General features: G+C 41.8%; 1 protein-coding gene across 1 annotated transcript in view; it reads left to right on the forward strand.

Annotated features, from left to right (window-relative positions):
• The window catches only part of PSMD2 (proteasome 26S subunit ubiquitin receptor, non-ATPase 2), a 45,451-nt gene that overhangs the window by 14,309 nt on the left and 5,825 nt on the right, over positions 1-25,317 (forward strand). Inside the window, exons 7-18 of the mRNA XM_073626598.1 lie at positions 557-701; positions 794-854; positions 933-1,079; positions 1,181-1,287; positions 1,422-1,549; positions 3,008-3,095; positions 4,914-5,076; positions 5,170-5,271; positions 9,971-10,104; positions 10,303-10,386; positions 14,553-14,721; positions 14,809-14,903. Coding sequence (XP_073482699.1) covers positions 557-701; positions 794-854; positions 933-1,079; positions 1,181-1,287; positions 1,422-1,549; positions 3,008-3,095; positions 4,914-5,076; positions 5,170-5,271; positions 9,971-10,104; positions 10,303-10,386; positions 14,553-14,721; positions 14,809-14,903 — 1,423 coding nt within the window. The remainder of the gene's footprint in view (positions 1-556; positions 702-793; positions 855-932; positions 1,080-1,180; positions 1,288-1,421; positions 1,550-3,007; positions 3,096-4,913; positions 5,077-5,169; positions 5,272-9,970; positions 10,105-10,302; positions 10,387-14,552; positions 14,722-14,808; positions 14,904-25,317) is intronic.

A 25,317-nucleotide genomic window follows, 5' to 3' on the forward strand; every position in this document is an offset into this window, starting at 1 on the left:
AAAAGCTCAGGCTGGACTTCTCTTTTAAGGGGGGACTTCTTTCACAGAGAGATTTCCCTTCACTTTCTGCTATGACTTTGGGAAAGGAAGTGATGGAAAATCTCCCCAATGGGAATAAAAACCTGACTCTCTTGCCTTTTTAGTTATACTTTTAACTGACCATATTAAACTGACGTTGAAACATTATTTGCACCCTTTTTATTGGGTAGGACCTGGCATGTTAAGGTACCTAACACTTAACGTAATTCAGGGACTATCTGTAGGTATTTTATGTTTTGTGACTTAGGTATTGCTATGTATTTCATTTCATACAATACAGTACATGGGGAAAACCATCTTTTGTGGTTAAGGCTGTACAACTCATACATTTAGCCTTCAAAACAGTACATCTATGATTTTATGGATATTATTTTTCATCTATTTTCTTTTTCATCTATTTGAAAGTTAGCTTTGGTTTTTTTTTTTTTTTTTTTTTTTTTTTTTTTTTTTTATATTCTTGTAAACGGATTTGAAATATTTTCGTACATCTAGACTGTATTTATTTATTTTTATATAGGGTTATACAGAAACAGATGGCGTTTATGCTAGGCCGCCATGGAGTCTATCTTAGTCTGAATGAGGATGTGGAAGAGTATGAGGATTTAACAGAAATCATGTCAAATGTTCAGCTAAACAGTAACTTCCTGGCTCTGGCTCGTGAGGTAAAAATCCCGATAAGTGTTTGTATTACATGTGTGTGTGTTTTTTTTTTTTTAATTATCATTTTAATTTTGTTAACTATTTTCCATCTTAGCTGGATATTATGGAGCCCAAGGTGCCAGATGACATTTACAAGACCCACCTGGAAAATAACAGTGAGTTAATAAGCAGCCAGTCTAATTTTTGAAACAAGTAATTTGGTATGTTTATAATAATTAGAATGTCTTTTATAGGATTTGGAGGCAGTGGATCACAAGTAGATTCAGCTCGGATGAATCTAGCCTCATCATTTGTGAATGGATTTGTTAATGCTGCCTTTGGTCAAGACAAGCTGCTAACGGATGATGGAAACAAATGGCTGTATAAAAACAAGGATCATGGTAAGAACTTAATTTATGCTGTTGTTTTGTACTCTGTGCCTCCATTGGTTTCCTTTCCTGCCCATGTAACTCCAGTATGACTTTCTGCCTTATGTCATTAGGAATGCTCAGTGCTGCTGCTTCTTTGGGAATGATTCTCCTGTGGGACGTTGATGGTGGCCTGACCCAGATAGACAAGTATTTGTATTCTTCAGAAGACTACATCAAGGTGAGTTTTACAGTTTTCTTCTTTTAACATATAGGTGGCAGTGTTATTCAGTTCTTCAATTTATTTTAGTGTCATCAGCTTTGTAGTCACTAAGACATTTCAACATTTATTTAGTGTATTTGCTTCCTTTGCAGTCTGGAGCTCTCTTAGCCTGTGGGATTGTGAATTCTGGGGTGAGAAATGAATGCGACCCTGCTTTGGCTCTGTTGTCAGACTATGTTCTACATAACAGCAATACAATGCGACTTGGTGCCATCTTTGGGTGAGTGCTTGACATTTTGGTCACTAAGCTTAGCATACTGTATTGATGGCAGCATTGTTTTCACTTTTGGGGCAGTTAACCGCAGTGGGTTTTTATTTGCAGGGAGTGAGAGTCCACACAGCTGTTTGTTACGTATGCAACATCAATCAGAGGCAGTGTTTTCACAAAAAATACAAAGCGTTAAAAGAAATCCTAGCCTTTTATCACTTACTACACAGTTCAATCTCCTCTCAGAGAAGTAGACCTTGTGCCTAGCACCACAAAACAAAAGCTTTATAATCACAGGGCTGCCTCCTGTGATGATTTTCTCTAAAATGGCTATATCAGTAACTTAATCCTATGTAAACCAAGATATGTGTGTGAGCCGCTCAGGCTGTATGGGAATGAAGTCCTGTGCCTGCCGTTGTAAGTGCTGGCAGGGAAGGGAGCTAGTCTATGCTCCAGGCAATGGTAGAGAGGAGAGTGATGGGTGTCCCGGGAGCCACACCAAGTCAAAAATGTGGAGAATAGGGCACTCTGGATAACAAGGAGACTAACAAACAGTATATGACTGGCTCATGAGATGTGATTAATGCACCACCTGCAGCACTTCACAAGGGGAAAGCACACTCTGCTTTGTTTACACATCAAGTCAAAGCCTGAGGAGCGTATTCATTAGCATTAATCCTTTTGTAAGCCACTGAAATTGAAGGTCTGGACTTGAAAAGGCAAGTTTTTGCCCTCACACTTTCCTTCACACTTAAGGCCCATACACACGATAGGACTTTTTGACAACAAACATGCAAATTAGCTGTTTTAAGGCAACATCCTACCGTGTGTACGCTCCATCGGACAAACTTTTTCGTTTTTCATCGGACAAATGTTGGCTGTGCAAACAGACAAACTTTCCGGCAACAAAAGTCCTATGGTGCAAAATCCTATCGTGTGTACACCAGTCCATAGGACAAACACGCTTGCTCAGAACCAATGCAAAAGATCCTACAACAATACAGAAGTTGACCAAAGGGTGGCGGTAAAGAACTGAAAAACCACGTGATTTGCTGAAAGTTGGCTCAAAAAGTCCTGCCGTTTGTACAAAGTCCGATCGTGTGTATTAGACTTCAACAGATTTTACATAAGGCCCAGCAGTGCAAAAAGACATTTTAAAGGCAAACTAGCTGTGTTATTAACACATATGAGAGAAATCTAGGAGAAATGTGAACACCTTTTCCTTGCAATCCAGTATTCTCAAAATATAGAATGCTCATACATCTTCTTTTTCTCATTATGACTTTTTTTTTTTTTTTTTTTTGTGTGTAAAAATTTGTTTGTTTTGGTATAATAAAAGATAAAAGTTAAGAATTATAAATACAATAAATGAATGCAAAATTAATACACATCTGCTGTGAAACGTAATTATGTGGAATGAGTATGCCAAGTAGTCTTTGGTTTACGTTTAATCTCTTTCTGGGCCTGTAGACTTGGGCTTGCTTATGCCGGATCCAATCGAGAGGACGTTCTTACACTGCTGCTTCCAGTAATGGGGGATTCAAAGTCCAGTATGGAGGTGAGCCATGAGCATTGCTAAGGTGGATTCAGGCACAGTCTCCCAATCTGTATCTGTTTACATCACGAGTAGGAAAACAAACGTGCGTTAGGGACTAAACAATCCATCACACCTGCAATAACCAATCCAGAACGAATTGTGGAGGGGCCAACCCTGGTGTTTCCAGCCAGGCTCTGGTTACATTATTAGTGTGAAAGTTTTAATATGCTTCTTTGATCTGGCTGACTTATAGATTTAAAGGGGAAGTTTGGGGTTATTAAAAACAAAAAAAAACACAGTACTCTGCAAAAATTTTAGGCAGGTGTGGGAAAAAAAATCTATATAGAAAGAATGCTTTCAAAAATATATTTTTAAATTGTGTGTTTTTTGTAAGGTGATAAAAGCAAAGTGAGCTAACAGAAGAAAAATTGAAATCAAATCAATATTTGGTGTTACCACCCTTTTTTGCCTTCAAAACAGCATCATTTCTAGGTACACTTGCATACAGTTTTTGAAGGAACTCAGCAGGTAGCTTGTTCCAAACATATTTGAGAACTAACCACAGATCTTCTGTGGATGTAGGCTCTGTCTCTTTATGTAATTCCAGACAGACTTAATGATGAGCTCAGGGCTCTTTGGGGGCCAAACCATCGCTTCCAGGACTCCTTGTTCTTTACACTGAAGATCATTCTTAATGACATTGGCTGTGTGTTTGGGGGTCATTGTCCTGCTGTAGAATAAATCTGGCTACATACATGTCACTTCTGGGTCAACAGTAAGGTCTACCCAGTGGTACCTGCTATGCCGACCCTGGGCCCGCAGATGGGTGAGCGGAGCCCAGGATACATAGCAGGGGGGCACAGAAGCATTTGGCCGGCAGTCCAGGCGCGAGGACACAATTTTTGGGAATTTGCTAAGTTCTGCATGAAAATATAAGAACTAGGGTGCAGAAAAATGGCAGCAGGTGCTCTGGAATGAGTCAAAATTTTGGCTGTAGCAGGAAGTAGTTTGTTCACCGAAGGGCTGAGAAGCGGTACGATGAGTGTCTGCAGGCAACAGTGAAGCATGATGGAGGTTCCATGCAAGTATGGGGCTGCATTTTTGTAGTTTGATATTTGGTCAGGATCAATGGTGTCATCAATTCTGAAAAATACAGGCAGATACTTAACCATCATTGCATACCATCAGGAAGGCGTGTGATTTGGCCCCAAATTTATTTTGCAGCAGGAGAACAACCCTAAACATACAGCCAATGTCATTAAAAAATATCTTAAGTGTAAAGAAGAACCAGGAATCCTGGAAGTGATGGTTTGGCCCCCACAGAGCCCCAATCTTAACATAGAGTTTGTCTGGGATTACATGAAGAGACAGAAGGGTTTGAGGCAGCCTACATCCACAGAAAATCTGTGGTTGGTTCTCAAAGATGTTTGGAACAACTTACCTCCCGAGTTCCTTTAAAATCTGTGTGCAAGCGTACCTAGAAGAGTTGAAGTATTCAGTTTATTTACAGCATGAAAATGCTGCACCTGCCTAAAACTTTTGTACAGTACTGTGTGTATGAATGTACAGTGCAAATTATTGCGCTAACAAAAAATGAGGCAAAACAAACGAGCAGCTACAAACGAATATGACAAAGATTCATATAAAGAAATGGGTGGAATATGAATACAGATGCATATTGAATTTACAATTTATTGTGATTCCACCACAACATTCTTTTATTCCACCACAAAAGAAAAAAAAAAAGTAAAATGTTCCTTCATGGCCGCATACTTTATATTCCTATTTAATTACGTCCAAAAGAGAGGTGCATGTATACTTATGGTTTATCATACACAGGTGGTTGGCGTGACAGCTCTTGCTTGTGGCATGATTGCTGTGGGATCCTGTAATGGGGATGTGACATCCACCATACTTCAGACAATTATGGAGAAATCAGAGCAGGAGTTGAAGGACACGTTTGCTCGCTGGCTTCCTCTTGGCTTGGGACTGAACCATCTGGGTGAGAGTTGTCAGATTATGGATGCAGATTTTAGCTAAACAAATGACTCCATTTGGGGCCAGGCAAACCTATTAATATTTTTCTCTTATACAGGGAAAGGTGAAGCCATTGAGGCTATTCTTGCTGCACTTGAGGTTGTTTCTGAGCCATTCCGGAGCTTTGCCAACACCTTAGTTGATATCTGCGCATATGCTGGCAAGTTCCTTTCTCATAAACATGTTACACCATGATCTACATCTTTGACTGTTGCTCCTTCTTCTTTTTCTGAATGCTGAACTAGATGATTGTTTGAGTTTTTATTGTATTTACCGGATTACCCTGTATGTTACAAGCTTCAGGATTCTTGATCACTACTGGCTTTATTTGGCCTCTTGAAAGCATTTTTAACTGAAATTATAAGGGGTAATGGGATTAATGGTGGTGGTTTCTGTTTGCTATTACTTAAACGGTTGTTAAGCCGCTCTAGCATCTTTATACTATCTGCGCTGTCTCCTAATCTTGTGTCTCCCTGTGTGTATGACGGTTGCAATGAGGTGTATATATTGCATTTTTTATTTTTTTCTATAAATCTCACACACGGGGGGACACAGGATTAGGAGACAGCGCTGATAGCATAAAGATGTAGATGTTGTTCCAGCGGGGGGGGGGGGCAGGCACTGTCACTAGCTGACGCAGAGGGGGGAGAGGAGGACAGAGCCACAGTAAATTGGCCACGGTGCCAGTGCTCAGCAGCTATGATATACCGAGGTCAGTTTACAGAGGGGAGGGCATAGCCAGGCAGGATCAGCCAGGTGATACAGGGGGCCAAATTACACAGCACAAGCAAAGGGACAGGATTCATATTATTTTTTTGGTAACAAATGCTTTAAAGCAGTATTAAAATTGTTGTAAACTCTAAAAAAAAAAAAAAAAAAAAAAAAAAAAAGACTGCAAGACAAAGGCATACCTGAGATCGAATCCCCTGCAGCTGTCCTCGTACCCCGCTCCGGCGGCCGACATCGCTCCCGGAGTTACTTCCGGGTATCGCAGGCTCCGGCGCTGTGATTGGCCGGAGCCGTGATGATGTCACTCCATGCGCTTGCGTGCGGGAGCTGCTGGTAACGGCACAGTCTAACTGAAGCAACGGCACGTACATGCCGTTGCTTCAGTGCGCATGTGCCGATGACGTCGCCACATGCAAATACAAGGGATATCTCCTAAAGCGTACAGGTTTAGGAGATATCCTGGGTAGCTACAGGTAAGCCTTATTATAGGCTTACCTGTCGCAAAAATTGGTTGTAAAGGGTTTACAACCACTTTAAACCGAAGAGCAAACATTTTATTTCAGTTTTCCAATTCATAGATTGGCTGCAATAGTTTTTTATTTTTTATTTATTTATTTTTTTCCTTCTTTCCTTTTCATTTTTACCTGGTGATCTAGCCAGTAAGCTTGCTATTTTTCAATAGAACAAGCTGTCGTGCAGATGTAGCATCTAGCGGGTTGAGACAAACCATTTAACCCTGACAGGGGTGCTTACAATGATCAGCTTTTATGTAAAAACCTTTACACTAAAAGGAAACAACTTTTGCTGTAACTGCTTAAAAAGTGTGAGCTTGAGTTTGGCTTTTTTGTGTATTTACAACCCCAATTCCCAAAACGTGTATGTGAAATCTACATAAAAACAGAACGCAATGATTTGCAAATCTCCATAACGTATTTTATTCACAATAAAAAAACATGTCAAAAGTTTCACCGGAGTGAGAAAATGTACCGTTCTAAGAAAAAAGGTACTTGTGAAACTGAGGGCAGCACGTCTCAATAAAGTTGGGACAGGGCCATGTTTACCACGGTGTAACACCCCTCCTATTTTAATAACACTCTGTAAACATTTGGGAACTGAGGAGACCAGTTGCTGGAGTTTTGGGAGAGGAATGTTGTCCCATTCTTGCCTGATATAATATTCTAACTGCTCAACAGTCCTGGGTCGTCTTTGTTGTATTTTTTGTTTCAAGATGCGCAAAATATTTTCAATTGGTGAATGTTCTAGGCTGCAGGCTTCTACAAAGCCATGCTGTTATAGATGCAGTATGTGGTTTAGCATCGTCCTGTTTAAAATATGCAGGGCCTTCCCTTAAAAAAAAAAAAACATAATCTAGATGGGAGCATATGCTGCTCTAAAAACCTGGATATATCTTTCAGCATTGATGGTGTCTTTCCAGATGTGCAAGCTGCCCATACCATCGGAGATGCAGGCTTTTTAACTGAGAGCTGATAACAAGCCAGAAGGTCCTTCTCCAACAGCATTTTAAAAGATCTTTGGCCAAGAAAAGACAGCAGCGTTTCTGGATCATGTTTAGATATAGCTTTGTATGATGGCACTTTAACCACTTGAGCCCCGGACCATTTGGCTGACAAAAGACCAGAGCACTTTTTGCGATTCAGCACTGCGACGCTTTAACTACAATTGTGCGGTTGTGCGTCGCGGCTCCCAAACAAAATTTGGCGTCCTTTTTTTTCCTACAAATAGAGCTTTCTTTTGGTGGTATTTTATTATCTCTGCGGTTTTTAGTTTTTGCGTCATAAACAAAAAAAGCGACAATTTTGAAAAAAAAGCAATATTTTTTACTTTTTGCTATAATAAATATCCTCAAATATATAAAAAAAAAGTTTTCCCTCAGTTTAGGCCGATACGTGTTTTTTCAACATATTTTTGGTAAAAAATCGTGATAAGCATTTATTGATTGGTTTGCACAAAAGTTATAGCGTCTACAAAATAGGGGATCGTTTTATGGCATTTTCATTAATATTTTTTTTTTTTACTAGTAATGGCGGCGATCTGCCATTTGTTTATCGTGACTGCGACATTATGGCGGACACATCGGACAATTCTGACACATTTTTGGGACCACTGTCATTTTTACAGCAATCAGTGCAATTAAATTGCAGATTACTGTTAAAATTGACACTGGCAGTGAAGGTGTTAACCACTAGGGGGCTAGGTAAGGGTTAAATGTGTCCTAGGGAGTGATTCTAACGGGGGGGGGGGGCGGGCTGTGTGTGACACATCACTGATCATAGCTCCCGATTACAGGGAGCTATGATCAGTGACAGTGTCACTAGGCAGAACGGGGAGATGCTTGTTTACATTAGCATCCCCCCGTTCTTCCTCTCCGTGAGTCCGACCGCGGGTCAGATGGACTCGATAGCGACGCACACGCGATACTACGGCGGCAAATTCAACGGGACGTACAGGTACACCCATTTGCCTGTCCATGCCATTCTGCCGACGTACTTCGATGTGCGCCGGTCGTTATGTGGTTAAATTGCATTTTTGGATGGCACGGTGAACTGATGGTGAAAGTGATTTTTGGAAGTATTCGTGAGTCCATGCAGTGATGTCTTTCACAGAATCATGCCTGTTTTTAATGCAGTGCCATCTGAGGGCTCGAAGATAATGGGCATCTGATACTGCATTTCGGCCTTGTGCACAGAGGTTCTCCAAATTCTCTGAATCTTTTGATATTATGTACTGTAAATGAGATATATATTCAAAGTATTTACAATTTTACATTGAGGAACATTATTCTGAAATTGTTCAACAGTTTTTAGATGCAGCTTTTCATATTGGTCAACCTCGCTCATCTTTACTTCTGAGACACTCTGACTCTCTAAGATGCTCTTTTTATACCCGGTCATGTTACTGTTGCCAATTAACCTGATTCATTGCAAAATGCTCTTCTAGCTCGCTCTTGTTAGTACCACTTACTTTGCCAGCTTTTTTTTTTTGCCCTGTACCAATGTTTTTGAGACGTGATGCTCCCATCAACATCAAAATTACCTTTTTTTTTTTTTTTTTTTTTTTTTTTTTTTTTTTTTTTTTTTTTTTCCCTCTCTTTAACATTTTCAGTTTAAACACTGGATATTTTTTTTCTATTGTGAATAAAATATAGGTTTATGAGATTTGAAAATCCTTGCATTCTGTCATGTAGATTTTACACAGCATCCAAACTTTTTTGGAATTGGGGTTGTAAATCTGCTAGTACATCTAACACCATCACCCCCCCCCTAGATTGACAATGCTGCTATCCAAAGGCATCTCTGTGCTCCTTCATTCAGCGTGTAGGCACTCTAATACAGGAGGTGTGTTATTGGCCAGGTCACAGGTGAAAACAGAGGGGGGAAAAAAGCCTAAGGCTTAGTGCACACTACTGCAATGCAGTGTGATTATGTGGTGCGACTTTGCAAATTCTATAGGACAAATTGCACTGTAAGTGCAGCGGAGTAGTGCAGGAAACCTTTCCCACAATCGCACCATTTTATATTGATTGGAACAGGGATCATTGAAAAAAATGAGATTACCCTTGTGCAATTCTGTGTGACTCAGAAGTAACACTAGTGTGAACCAGGCCTAAAACAACAAAACTAATGCCTCGTTTCCACTGAGCGGATTGGTACGGTTCAGTACGCTATTTTGGGTGTTTCCATTATGAAAGTGGCCCATACAACCGAACCGCTCCATTCAGGGTCCTGCTTCAGATGTGGGACCCTAGAAAATGGAACGGTTCGGTTAGGGCGGAGCTACGATACATTCCACTGATTGGCGAACGTGTGACACCATGCTAGGCATTTTTTCTAAACCCACGCATGGCCCTTGTCAGTCCGACTTGCAGTGGAAAAGCTCGCCTAAATAGGCCGGACCATTCTAGGCCTTCCAAACTGTACCGACCTGAACCGCTCGGTGGAAACGAGGCATAATGCAGTCACCACATCTAATGATGAGTAAAATATTTTACATATTTTGAGCTTTAATCTTGGAAACTTGCACAACTGTTTTTACTTAGTTTTAGACTGAGTGAGATTTAGCCTGCATTAATACCACATCTGAGTATGGTAGTGTGTTTTGCTTTTTTACAGGTTCTGGGAATGTCTTGAAAGTGCAACAGCTTTTGCACATCTGCAGTGAACATTTTGATAATAAGGAGAAAGAAGAAGAGAAGAAGGACAAGAAGGAAAAGAAAGAGACTGCTGCAGACATGGGATCTCACCAGGTAACATCTTTCCAGTAGCTTAGATAGACTTCCATCTCTTCTCTATGTTGAATATTCTGTCATTAACAGAGCATTATATAAAAACTCAGGATGTTAAGTTTTAATATTTATTTTCAGCTTTCTTACCTGTAAAAATATTTATTTGCAGCTGAATGCTGAGGTAATACCTCCATTTTTTTTTTTTCTGTGTGTGTGCAGGGTGCGGCGGTTTTGGGTATTGCTCTCATTGCCATGGGTGAAGAAATCGGGTCAGAGATGGCATTGCGCACCTTTGGACATCTGGTAATGCTCTGAAAAATATATTGTTCCTCTTCTGTCAGGATGTATTTTAGTTTCTATTCAACTAATGTTTGCAGTATGAGTAATTGCTTTGGTTACCCTTTGACTTGTGTATGTTAAAGCATCTTTGCGTGGTCATCTTGTGGGTTTGGGATTTTGCTGGGATAACATAACTTCTGTGCATGTTTGGGAGTTCATCCATCTGGGCATATGCTGAAATTTCTGGTGGAACTGCACATGGGCAGCTCAGTTTACATTGTCAGGAAGGTTGCGAACAGCAGTTGAGCAACCTGTATTGCAGAAGAGACTTAGTATGTTTCTTCTGCAGTAAAATCCTGCCTGCTTGTTAATTTTGTGTGGGAAAGGGGGGTGGGAAGTGTTTTTAAGTTTGACTGTATGTGGATTAAAACCATCCTATCCTTTACACCCAAGGAAGCTGCCATCTTAGCCTCTGTTTGATCTGCAGGTGCAGTGGTGCTGCACATGTGATCAGTTATGACACCAGCCATTTGATGGCTTAACAGTTCAAGTGAGAGCACAAGCTAATGGGACAGCATTCACAGCATGCTTTGAATGTAACTGTTTTGGGAAACCGTTAAATTGTTGGGTTTCAATCCAGTCTTAAAGCGGAACTACCCATGACTTGATAAATGTTCTTTAACAAGCAACATACATTGCACAATAATAATTATGCTACCAAAATGAGTGTGCTGTAAATTGCCTCCAGCATCGCTCCTGTTTCTTCTTGCTGGAGGCTGCCATTTTGCTGAAGCCCAAATCCCCTGAACAGCAGTAAATCGTAAAACGGAACTAAACCCATCAATTTAACAGTTTCAAAAAACAGTTACATTTTTGGAATGCTGGGATTGCTAACTGTCGCATTTGCTTGTGTCCCCATCCAAACTGTCAAACTATCAAATTACTGGTGTCATAACAGATCACATGTGCAGCATCATGGCAGTTGCAGATCAAACACAAGCAGCTTCCTTGGCTGTAAAGGATAGAAGGGTTTAATTTAATTTTAAGGATGTCAGTAAATCGGCCTCTACAAACTCTGTAGTGCCTAAAAATGGAGAGCAACTGAGCATGTGCAGAGTAGGGTGCGACAATGTGAGTGAATTTTAAACAGTATTATTTTTAATGTTTTACATGCAAAAGGAGCCAGCCTGAAGTGATCTAGCAGAACCTAATTTTCTGACTAAAGTTTCACTTTAAGTTTCTTGCGCTATAATCACGCAAAACATTTCTGATTTTAATATTACATTAATTGTACTAGAAATTGGAACCTATCCATTTTTGTGGGGTTGTAAACAAAGCTTCAAAGCCAACCTCCAAAAATGAAAGAAGGCAGAACATATTAGTGGTCTTTAGTCGCAACAATATTGGCTGTTTGCATCTGTCTTTGTCTAAAATCAAACAGTTGCATTCAAAAAATATCAATTCTGTGTTATCTTTATTTAAAACTACCATTGTTCAAAAGGACTGGTTAACCAATTCCTGCCCCCCGAAGCGACGTCATGACATTACTTCTGGCTCTGACAAATGTAAACACTGCCATTTTTTTTTCCCCTAGAAAGAAGAGATCAATGTTGCGTGGGTTTTTAAAAAAAAATTTTTTTATCTCATGCTTTCCAGGGTAGAGGAGATATCTGGGGTCTTATAGACCGCAGATGTCTCCATAAAGAGGACCTGTCACGCATTATTTCTATCACAAGGGATGTTTACATTTCTTGTGATAGGAATAAAAGTGATTAAAGGAACTGTGTTTTAAAAAAAAAAAAAAAATGTTTTGAAGCACCCTAGTGCTTGCACGCAGAAGCGAACGCATCCATAGGCCGCGCCCGCATATGTAAACAGTGTTTGCACCACACGTGAGGTATCGCTATGAATGTTATAGCAAGGGCAATAATTCTAGCACTAGACCTCCTCTGTAACTCCTTACTGGTAACCTGTAAAAATGTTTAAAGCATCGCCTATGGAGGCTTAGTCACTGGCAAATGTAAAAAAAACTGTAAGCCAGAGTCAGGGTAACCCCTTGTCTACCCAGCATGCTGTGTGTGTTTTTTTTTTTTTTGGGTTTTTTTTTGTTTTTTTTTTGCTTCTTTCCTGGCAGGATGGATGTGTTTTCTTCAGCTATGCTGCCAAAAGCCTAAGCAGTCTTTGCTAGTGGGTTTTTTTTTTTTCTTCTTCTTTTCCGTCACTTTTTTTTATTCTTGGGTGCTTCCACTATCGACTTTAATTAAGAGTCCTTGCTACATCAATGCTTGAGTTGGTCACTGCATAGCAGATGGTTTTAGTGCAGAAAGGGTTAACGCTGAGAAGAGTGTTGGTGTCATCTGCTGCACGCTCTTCCAGGCAGTTTAGCATAGAGAAAGCACTGTACTGCTGCTGCTTGTGCTTTTCAAGCACCGCATGGAACTTAGTCTGTTCCTACTGGCTACCTACAGTGACCTGGTCACCTCCATCCGCCCAACCCTCATTAGTACCTGGAATTGTGAGTACTGGAGACCTTACCTTGCAATTGAGCCTAGTTGCATTGCCACTACACAGATGCAGCATGTGTGTGACCGAACCCCCCTGAGTTCTCTGGTGATATCATCAGTCACTTCACATCCCTTGTGGGCTGTTCAACTGCTGCTGAGTTTTCCTGGTAAGTCTCACCTAGCAGGATTGGTTGAGGATGAGCGGTGTCATCGCGTCATCGCGTCATCTCCCGCTGTCGTTGCAACTCCAGCAGGACGGGCTGTCTGTGAGCATCCGGCCGGTGCCACAGACTGTTCTTCAGAGGACGTTTTTTCGTATTTTACATGTGAGTGTTTACTATACTTTTAAATAAATACTGTTTTGATTTTACACTATCGGAGCCCTCCTCTTTTCTCTTTTATGATGATACCACTCTGCTGAGGGCTAAGCCTTTTTCCCTGTGGATCCATCCATCTGTACTACAGTTCCTGATGTCCCATTCCAGCTTCCATCTTGACTTCTTGGTGTTACGGAGTAGCAGGATCTAACAGCCCATTTAGACCCTCTGTAACAGGGGGTCATGGGGTTCTGGTAAGCGGCCAGGCATTCCATTTATGGTGGCGGACCCATACACCCTATGATTCCACATAATTGGACAATTCTTGGATTGTTACATCACTTTTGGGTGTTTTTGTATATAGACTATTTTTCACCATTCTTCAATTTTTTATCTGTTTGCATCATACACTGCAGCTTTTCATGTTTTATATATGTATTTTTTCTACACACACCCCCCCCTTTTTTTGATATATCATTATATGTCTTTTTGTATTTGTTTTTAAGGGGAGGTTTGATCAGTTTTTCAGTCTTGTACATTGCAGTTTGTCATATACCATCATATGCCTTTTTGCATTTGGTTTTAAGTAAGGTTGGGACTACTTTCCAGCTATACACATTGTAGTTTGTTAAAGCGCGAGTCACCATTTTTTACCATAGCAAGATTGGTTGTCTGGGCAGACAACCGTCTTTTAGTCATGGTGTTTTCATCCCCTTGATCCTAAGAAATTATGGGTGTAAGGGGGGCCTTAAGCTCTCCCATGTAGACCGGCAGGTCTTGCTCACCCAGACATGTTTTATTCTAGGTTCCTTCTTAGGGCCTGTTCCTTCTGATGGCTGTCTGGTTTTCTGTTGACCACATCAAGTTTTTTGTTGGGTTTTTTGGTTGATCACCTTTTTGCGGGTTGTTGTGTCCCCTTCCATGCGGAATAATTTTCTTTGGTGGTGAGCTCTGGTACAGATCTGGGTGTTGGTCCTTCAGGATGTTTCTGGGTTGCAGACAGTCCCCTGTTTATTTTTGGGCCTCTTAGCAGTTGCTGTTACCAACATCTTCGTTGGACTGCTTTTTGGATGTCCCGATTATACTTCAGTTCCTGGGACCAACCCTCAAAGGATGGGTAAGATAATAGGATTGTTTAGGCTTTTGGTACTTGCTACAAAACTAAGGCTTGCTGGGTAAAGAAGGGGATATCCTGGGCTTGTCTTAGTTATTTTGTCAGTGTGTATTCCTCAAGTAGGCAACAGTACATCCTGGCAGCATCTGAATTCCTGTGTCTCTCAATGGACTCCAAGAATAGGCTTGCATAGTAAGTACATAAACCTATATTCTGTTTTACATTTGGCTCTTTTTCTAAATTTTTCTCTAATAGCTAAGATATGGTGAGCCCACACTCAGACGGGCTGTTCCTTTGGCTCTAGCTCTCATCTCTGTGTCCAACCCAAGACTGAATATCCTGGATACTCTGAGCAAATTCTCTCATGATGCCGACCCTGAAGTTTCCTACAACTCTATCTTTGCTATGGGCATGGTGGGCAGTGGTAAGTTTGATCACCTCCTGGAGTTTTGACTTATTGTGTGTACTGGGAACTGAGTATAAAAGCCATGTTTCATTCTTTTGTTTGTAGGAACCAACAATGCCCGTCTCGCTGCAATGTTACGGCAATTGGCCCAGTATCATGCTAAGGACCCAAACAATCTTTTCATGGTGCGATTAGCACAGGTAGGGAAAAAAAAGTATTTATTACAAAATGGGTAGTTAATGGATGGAGTAAGAGTGGCTGTGGGTATTTGACTGTTATCTTGTGCATGTGAAATGTTTTATATTAGATATTTTGGTACTTTTCCATTATCCAGGAGCCTCTGCCTTCAGTGAGGAGAAATGCCACTCACCAGGAGAAATTAAAAAGAAGCTTACTACTTGTATATATCTGAACTTAGTGCTGAGTACACTAGAGAACATGTCTTCATATTTGCATTTTTGCCTCCACGCGAACTCTGCAAATTGGGACTTGTTCTTGCTTTTCCATTTCAAGCTGTCCCATGATCTCTCAATAGTTTGCGTATATACTCCTGTCTCTGGGTTAATAAACTTCATTCCCCCCCCCCCCCTCCCCTCCACTCCTTGCAAATTTCCATTAAAAACCCACTGTAGTAATCAGATTGTAGTTATGTGAGAGCAATGAGAGGGTCTATTTAACACCAAGGGCAGAACATTTTCACAGAAGGCCAAGGGTGACTCAAACATCAAACCCATGCCCCTCCTCCTGGTTCTAGGGGTGGGGGCTCACCATTGGCAGATTTCACACCATCCAATCACAAGAGGGGAGCGAGCAGCAACTCAGCCAGGTAACTTCAATGGTTCCCAAATAATGGAAAAGTACATATATTTTCCTTTGTGTATTTACTACAGTGCCTGGAAAAAAATATTCATACCCCTTGACATTTTCCACATTTTGTCATGTTACAACCAAAAACGTGTATTTTATTGGGATTTTATGTGAAAGACCAACACAAATTGGCATATATTTGTGAAGTGGAAGAAAAATGATAAATTGTTTTCAATTTTTTTTTTTTTTTTTTTTTTTTACAAATATCTGAAAAGTGTGGCGTGGATTTATATTCAGCCCCCTGAGTTAATACTTTCATAGAACCCCCTTTCACTGCAATTACAGCTGCAAATCTTTTTGGGTATGTCTCTACCAGCTTTGCACATCTAGAGTGAAAATTTTTGCCCATTCTCCTTTTGCAAAATAGCTCAAGCTCTCTCAGATTGGACGGAGAGCGTCAGAACAGCAATTTTCAAGTCTTGGCACTGATTCTCAATTGGATTTAGGTCTGGACTTTGACTGGGCCATTCTAAAACATGAATATGATTTGATCTAAACCATTCCATTGTAACGCTGGGTGTATGTTTAGGGTAGTTGTCCTGCTGGAAGGTGAACCTCCACCCCAGTCAAGTCTTTTGCAGACTTAACAGGTTTTCTTCTAAGATTGCCCTGTATTTGGCTCCATCCATCTTCCCATCAACTCTGACCAGCTTCCCTGTCCCTGCTGAAGAAAATGATCCCACAACATGCTACCACCACCATGTTTCATGGTGGGGATGGTGTGTTCGGGGTAATGTGCAGTGTTAGTTTTCCACCACACATAGCGTTTTTTGCTTTTAGGCCAGAAAGTTAAATTTTGGTCTCATCTGACCAGAGCACCTTATTCCACGTTTGCTGTGTCCTCCACATGGCTTCTCGCAAACTGCAAACGGGACTTCTTATGGCTTTCAACAAATGCTTGCTTCTTGCCACTCTTCCATAAAGGCCAGATTTGTGGAGTGCACGACTAATAGTTGTCCTGTGGACAGATTCTCCCACCTGAGCTGCGAATCTCTGCAGCTCCTCCGGAGTTACCATGGGCCTTTTGGCTGCTTCTCTGATTAATGCACTCCTTGCCTGGCCTGTCAGTTTAGGTGGACGGCCATGTCTTGGTAGGTTTGCAGTTGTGCCATACTCTCCATTTTCGGATGATGGATTGAACAGTGTTCTGTGAGATGTTCAAAGTTTGGGATATTTTTTTTTTTTTTTATAATCTAAACCTGCTTTCAATTTTTCCACTACTTTATCCCTGACCTGTCTGGTGTGTTCCTTGGCCTTCATGATGCTGTTTGTTGACAAAGGTTTTCTAACAAACCCGAGGGCTTCACAGAACAGCTGTATTTATACTGAGATTAAATTACACAGAGGCGGACTCTATTTACTAATTTGGGGACTTCTAGAGCTGCACAATTAAGCGTTAAAAAATCGTGATCTCGATTCAACCCCACTTACGATCTCTGTTGCAGAGTTTGCCGATTCTTTCATATAACAAGTGGAGAGACTATCTGCTCACTCAGCTGTTAAAAGAAAACATCGGACAGCCTGCCAAGTTTTTAAAAAGAAACCTTGTATAACTCTTCCTTCTTAGATCAAGGGGAAACATCTGTGTGTAAAGAAAATAATCCAGGCAGTCTGCCAAGTTTTTTTAAACAATGTGTAAATGCAGGAAGTTTAACCATTTAAAGTCTAAATCTTTTTCTGCCACTTGTTTCTTAAGGTAAAATCAATATTTTTTGCTAGAAAATTACTTGGAACCCCCAAACTTTATATATATATATATATATATATATATATATATATATATATATATATATATATATATTTTAGCAGAGACCCTAGGGAATAAAATGTCAATTGCTGCAATATTTTATGTCACACTGTATTTGCCCAGCGGTCTTTCAAACGCAATTTTTTGGGAAAAAATACACTTCAATGAATTAAAAAAAAAAAAAAAAAAAAAAAAAAGAACGAAATAGTAAAGTTAGCCCCCTTTTTTTTTTTTTTTTTTTTTTTTTTCTTTTTTTGTTTTAATTCGAAAGATGTTACGCCGTGAGAATTGTGAGGGAACCGTGATCTATCTTCTAATCAAAAAAATCGTGATTCTCATTTTTGTCAGAATCGTGCAGCTCTAGTGACTTCTGAAGGAAATTGGTTCCACTAGATTTTGGTTAGGGGTATCGGAGTAAAGGGGGCTGAATACAAATGCACGCCACGCTTTTCAGATATTTATTTGTAAAAAAAAATTGAAAACCATTTTATCATTTTCCTTCCACTTCACAATTATGTGCCACTTTGTGTTGGTCTATCACATAAAATCCCAATAAAATACATTTACATTTTTTTGGTTGTGACATGACAAAATGTGGAAAATTTCAAGGGGTTTAAATACTTTTTCAAGGCGCAGTATATGCAATACATTTATGATTGAGATTATTATTATAGCAAAGGTGGTTAGAGGAGGGAATAACTTCCGATATCTGGTACATCTCAACTGTATGAAGAAATACCCTCAACTATGGAATATCACTACAGAGTTCATTGTAAAGAAAAGAGCTTGAAATTGGGAATTGAACAAGTGTTTGTCCAAGGGTGGCCTCAGAGTGTGGGATTATTCGTTTAACTCCATAAAAATAAATAAAATGGGTATAAAATAAATCTGATTTGAGTGCCCGTTATATTTTACAATAACTTAAAAAAAGTGACATTTGATAAGAACATTCAGTGCTTCTAGAGGTGTTTCTTGACTAAATGGTGTGTTCTCTGTTTATACCAAGTAACATTAGTGTGATAGTTGGCATGGCAGATTGTATACAGCAATATAAGTTGCTATCCCTGTCAGTGGCAGATTATGTAAAATGCGATTTATTCAGTCTTTATGCTGGGGTAGGGGCAGGGACTCATGGAGGTGGAGTGAGGAGCAGAGTACACTGTGGGTATTAAAGGGGTTGTAAAGTCAGAATGTTTTTTATCTTAATGCATTCTGTGCATTAAGATTAAAAAGCCTTCTGTGTGCAGCAGCCCCCCTCTAACACTTACCTGAGGTTCCTCTCTGTCCAGCGATGTCCGCGAGTGTCTCGGCCCTCCGAGCTTCTCCCTCCTGGTTAGACACAGCAGTGGCGCAGTTGGCTGCTGCCAATCAGGAAAGGGAGGGAGCCGGGCCGTGCCTCCGTGTCTGAGTGGACACAGAGAGCTGTGACTTGGCTTGTGTGCCCCACAGCAAGCTGCTTGTTGTGGGGGCACTGAACGAGAGGGAGGGGCCAGGATCACAGAAGAGGAGGATCCAGGCTACTCTGTGCAAATCCACTGCAACAGGGTTAGTAAGTATAACATGTTTGTTATTTTTATAGGACCAAAAACAAAACTTTACAATCACTTTTAAGATGGATGTGCTTACGAGATGATGGGGATGCGGCAAATGTTTTGGAGGCAGCGTGTATGGGATCATACGAGAGCCTGTTTTTTCTGGTATACAGGGGCACTCAAGCATCGCCATCTGTGACTGTCTCAATGCGCGTCACTGTTCGCGCATGGGACAGGGTGCAGGTGTTGATGAAAACCATGTCAGGAAAATGGTCACCAGATACCCCCCTGTGGTACAATACCAGACCCCATCATTTTGGGCTCGGGTCGGTTTAAAACAGTTGAAACATAGTTGAGGGTATTTCTTCCGCTATATACAGTTGAGACATGCTTTCATGACAGTTTGAATCGGCTACCTTGGAACTTGGGTCATCCCCTTTGGAGTTTTTACTGTGTGATGAAAACCTAAAAAAACCTTTATCAGCAGTCTACAAAGAATTGTTTGTGAAAGGCCAAAAATACTTAACAAATGCAGGGACACCTGGAGCGCTTTAATACCTGATTTCGGGAGAGATGACTGGGATGATATCTGGGATCACTCGTTCCGGGCTGTAGTGTCGGCTAGGGATAGACTCATTCAATTTAACCACTTCAGCCCCGGAAGGATTTACCCCCTTCCTGACCAGAGCACTTTTTATAATTTGGCACTGCGTTGCTTTAACTGCTAATTGCGCGGACATGCAATGCTGTACCCAAACTAAATTTGCGTCCTTTTCTTCCCACAAATAGAGCTTTCTTTTGATGGTATTTGATCACCTCTGCGGTTTTTATTTTTTGCGCTATAAATGGAAAAAGACCGAAAATTTTGGAAAAAAATTATATATTCTACTTTTTGTTATAAAAAAAAAAATCCAATAAACTCAATTTTAGTCATACATTTAGGCCAAAATGTATTCGGCCACATGTCTTTGGTAAAAAAAAAAATGTCAAGCGTATAATTGGTTTGCGCAAAAGTTATAGCGTCTACAAACTAGGGTACATTTTCTGGAATTTACACAGCTTTTAGTTTATGACTGCCTATGTCATTTCTTGAGGTGCTAAAATGGCAGGGCAGTACAACCCCCCCCCCCCCCCCCCCCCCCCCAAATGACCCCATTTTGGAAAGTAGACACCCCAAGGAAATTGCTGAGAGGCATGTTGAGCCCATTGAATATTAGTTTTTTTGTCCCAAGTGATTGAATGACAAAAAAAAAAAAAAATTTACAAAAAGTTGTCACTAAATAATATATTGCTCACACAGGTCATGGGCATATGTGGAATTGCACCCCAAAATACATTTAGCTGCTTCTCCTGAGTATGGGGATACCACATGTGTGAGACTTTTTGGGAGCCTAGCCGCGTACGGGGCCCCGAAAACCAATCACCGCCTTCAGGATTTCTAAGGGCGTAAATTTTTGATTTCACTCTTCACTGCCTATCACAGTTTTGGAGGCCATGGAATGCCCTCTCATGCAGCCGACTGCATTTGGTTGGAGATGTGAATGGGGGGAGTACGGGTGCTGCAGAAGCGGTGGGTTCCCAATTAGGATTGGCGAATGCATCAGGAGGGGGCATTATGGGCACGACGGGCCTTTGTTTGTCTTCTTCTTGGTGGCAGCGGGACACTACTTGTGCTTGCCACCTCGCCAGCTTGAACTGCACTTATGGGACTCGCCACGTCATCAAGTGTTACTGCAGTTCTGGTTTGACTACGACCGGGGTGTACTGCTTGCCAGTTCACCAAAACACTACCAAAAAAACTGTTAACGATCGCAGGGATCAGGCCTGACTCTGCGAATGCTGCAGTTATGCGTTTAGTGTTTTGTAAGTGACAGTGATCGATCACAGCCAGGCACCTACTGCGCATACGTGAGTCACGCGTTGTGACTGGCCGGGCAATCATCTGGGACCTGTGACGTATCCCAGATAACATGCCAAATGTGGCATGTCAGGGGGTCACCTCCCTTAAAGCGGAAGTTCCATTTTTGGGTGGAACTCTGCTTTAAAATGTATCTTCTAAACTTAACCCAGAATCAATCTTGACCTCCCTGGCGGTATGATTATGTCAGATTTTTGCATCTCAAAGCGGTACAATTATTTTGCATAAAAATTTGTAATTCTTAGCAATAACACACTTAAATCTGTCCAAACAAGAGTATAGTAGATATCCCGGGTATGATAAAGTTTGAAACACAAAATCATAAATTATAATATTATAAATTAATTATAAAAGAAAATAATATGAATTTCCACACGATTCACTATTGCTCAATTCTGCAAGTGTTCTAATTTACGATTGCTGTTTTCTAGCTGGACTAAAACCACTTTTGACGTAAAGGGACACTTTTTGGTTGCTATGGACAATCTCGAGTTTCCAGGCAAAAAGAACAGTGTATATCATGTAAAACTGCATGCAGGGCAATGGATAAAGCACTGGGGACAAAAGGGATGTGAAATAATTTCATACAGTAATGTAATCTGTAATTACAGTGTACTGTATGTATTATGATTTTTCAATTTTTTTGAATTTGCCGCCGGGCTCCGCCCCTGTGCGTCGCGACGCTCACAGGGAGCGGAACCCGGCACACAGAGGCTTCGAGCAGAGGACAGAGCCCACGGACACAGCGGGGGGACGTCGCATGATTCTGGGGACAAGGTAAGTATTCCGCACCAGAATCCTGCAATGCAATCCCGAGTGTGGCTCGGGGTGACCACTAATTGTACTGAAATTCAACCCTGAGCCACACTCGGGAAAACCGCCAGGGAGGTTAAAGAAGTTCACCTTTACTAACATGTTACACCCATATTCAGGGGTGTACTTTTAACATGTTACTGATGAAGCAGCCCCTGCCCCCACCCCCCTATAAGTTCCTGTTAGGACAGTGGGATGGGGATCTTCTCCCCGCATCCGCTGTCACAATGTAAGAAAAACAAGGCTGTGCAGGGCTCCGCACACCCGGAGGCGTCATTCGTTTACAGAGTTCTGTGAATGAGGGAACTACAACTACCGTCAGCCATTGCAGTTGACGGCTTGTAGTTCTCAATAAACTACCAGGGTGCTGATGTGTGCTGTAGGTAGTTTATTGACCTTCCTGTCATTCTGTAACTGCCTGCCTGTACAAGGTATGGGCAGAGAGCTATACTGAAAGTCTGCTGAAGCCTGAGATTGCAATCGCGATCTGTTGTTTGTTTAATGGATGCAATGCTTTACAGGCTCATAATAAAAAAGAATTATGCACTTTTTTTTACCTGCAAAAAGACATGCATTTATTTTATTCCATCAGGGTTGAGTTGGTGGAACCTTCTCTCAGGTTGATCTCTCCTTTGCACTTGGCCCTTCTTGCCTCCCCCCCCCCTATTGCCATGGGCTCTGAGCAAGACACCCACATTTTCTCTATGGATTAGGTGGTCCCTAGTGTGGTCTATCCCCCTACCTCAGGGGGACCCCCTCTGCTCCATGGCTATGGACGTGGTGTTGGACCATGGTGCTTTAAGAAATCCCTAAAACCATGTTCGGTGCTCGAGGTTTAGCAGGTCCTGGGAAAAAAAACTGGGTACTAAATTGGATGGATTTTTGTTGTTGTGTTTTTTTTTTTTTTTTTTCTTCTTTTAGTCCCCCTTTCAATAGTGTGGGGTTGCAGTACGCCTTTTCATTCCTGAGGACCGGTCTGGGGGGGCCTCTTGAGCGCCCTACCCCTTTGAGTTAGGCTGACTTCATGGGATTTTACGCTCGAGTTCTCTAATGGAGTCACGGGCAGTGTTAATTTTGTCAACTAAAATTAACACTATTTTAGTCGACTTTAATAGGAACAAAACAATTCAGATGACTAAAATACGACTAAAACGGCATTTTAGTTATGACTAAAACTAAATTGAAATTTGATGTCAAGATTAACAATGGGCAGGGGTGTAGCTACCAGGGGTCACAGTTGCGACCCGGCCTGATGCACCAGGGGGCCTATGTGGCCCCCTGTAAACCTGACCAGGAGGGGCGGAGGGGGCGGCTGCATACAGAGGAATTGATCCTCTGTCTTCATTCTGCAGCTGATAAATGCCCGCTTCTCGCCGGTATTTAGCGGCTGCAGGAGTAAGATGGAGAGGATGGTTCCTCTGTATGCACCCGCCCACTCTGCCCCTCCTTTCAGATTTCCTTCTCTCTCCCACCCAGGCAGGGACCAGGGGCCCTAGGTGCATCGGGGACACCTGCACTCTCTGGCACTCTGTAAACATGTGCAACTCTTCTGAACGTCACAAACATGGGGGAGCAATCAGGAAAGGTAGCTACACACCTGTAACTACAAACGTTCCACAGCCAGCTGTCCCATATCAGCTGAGCTTGAGTGGCCAAATGCATCCCAAAATGAAGTGCACGCTGAGAGTTGTCCACTCCCTACACTGCTTGCATTGAACATGGCGAGCTGAGTGGAAAGACAGAACAAAAAAGCAGCGTGTGTGTGTCATCTACCCCCCTTCCCTACAGAAGCATGAGAGCAGAGCACCTGGAGCTGCATGCAGGAATCCTGATGGTCACGGTAAGCCTGACTATGCCCTTTCCAGGTCACAGCTTTTTACTCATAACAAGTTTCCCGATGGAATGCTCCCCGGGATAAGATCATCAAAAGGACACAGTGCCTGAGCAGGGGAGAATGTGTATATGTGCATAGCAGTCAGCTTTTTCACTTTCATGTTTGCGTGTTACCTAAAGCTAGAGTGCTCCTCTTATGTACTTTGCTGGGGTGAAGTGCAGGCGCTACTGTGCTCTTGCGCCTCCAGCTCCTCCCTCCTGTCAGAACAGTACTGTATTATACATTGCTCTCCCCTGTACTGTGCCCTCCTGCCCACCGCATACTGTGCCCGCCCCTGTAATGTGCCCTCCTGCCCGCCCCATACTGTGTGCAGAAATACATATTTACAGGCCACCGTGGGAGAGGCATAAAAAAAAGGTGGGAGCAGTGTGTACAGGGGAAAAGAGGGTCAGTGTATACAGGGGTGCAGTGTGTAGAGAGGTCTGGGACAGCAAGCAGAGGGGGTGAATTTAATTTGGGATAATTCTCTGGTAGTGTTTGTTGATTTTAATCAGAGTAAAAAGCCATGCCCAATATGTAGCATAATTTAGCCAAACCCACTTTTTGCTGTGGTGCGCTATGGACGCTGCAGGTCACGATCTCCCTGGTAGGGGACCCAGTGCATTTGCTCAGGGCCCATAATGCTATTAAGATCGCACTGCTCCCACCCATGTGCTCTCTCCCTCCCCTGTCTCACGAGCCCCCTGTACTCTCTCCTGGGCCCCCCTGCAGTGCTGCCAGTTTCTCCCTTCTCCCGCCAGCTGCTGAGGGGGATGCTGTCAGGATGGAGAGCAGGTAAGGAGCCTGTAAATGTAATTTACCAGCCCCTTCCTTGTCTGAATGAATAGAGCCAGTGATGTGTACTGATCACTGACTGTCTGTTCATAACTAAAGCATAGTAAACTGTGTGTTTACTACGCTTCAGTTTGTGAATGAACAGGAAGCCTCTGTACAGAGCTATTCCTGTCCATTCATTCAGTGCTGCTGGGGCTGCAAAAAGAGATTGGGGCTGTGTCCTCAATCTCTTTTCTCCGTCTCAAAAGTGAAACATCAGAGATCTGTTTAGACCCCTGATATGTCACCAATGCCCTTCAACGGTGCTCCTAAAAAAGCAGGATAAAATAATATTGTAAAAAATTTTACAAATTAAAATGTAATGGTAAAAATGATAAAGAAAGAAAAAAACTGCTGACACTAGTAGCAGAACTACCAGGGTCTCATTTGCGGATGGGCCCTGGCATTCCATCACCATGCTCGGAGAGAAGGGCCCTGGCTGGGAGTCGGGGGGGGGGGGGGGGCGCCTTTCATGATTTCTTGCATCAGTGCCCTAAAGGTTCTAGTTATGCCTCTGCTTGCGGGCATTGCACTGTGCTGATTCTAACATCCTTTGGATATCTCATTTGCAGACATTGGTTATCTTGCTAAGTGAACACTTCCTTATGGAAATTCCCTTCCCTGAATTCTATGGGTTGGAAGTGTAAGGCGTAGGCTTTCCTGTGTAAGACTGGTTTGTTGAAGACCTGGTTCTGTCCGAGGTTCCCTCTGGGGACTTGTTTTCCTGGGGGTTTGCCCCAGTGTTTGTTTTTTTTTTTTTTTTTTCTTTTCTGTTGAGCATATAGTGCTGTGAGTCTGTTCCTTAACCAGGTAGTTATGATCTTCTGCTTGAAAAGAAAATAAAGTAGATATGGCGCCGTTCTGTTTCCGTGTTTGAAAAATAAATTAATTGGTGAATATACAAGTGTTGGTGCACTTGCCGTGTGTGCTACATAACTTTACAGTGTCTTGACCAAAAGAAATAAACATATAAATATTAATATATTGTCAAACTAATATAAATAAACAAAATAAATATAGTTTAAAAGGA

This window comes from Aquarana catesbeiana, linkage group LG04, assembly GCF_042186555.1.
Source record: "Aquarana catesbeiana isolate 2022-GZ linkage group LG04, ASM4218655v1, whole genome shotgun sequence".
In the NCBI taxonomy this organism is placed as follows: Eukaryota; Metazoa; Chordata; class Amphibia; order Anura; family Ranidae; genus Aquarana; species Aquarana catesbeiana.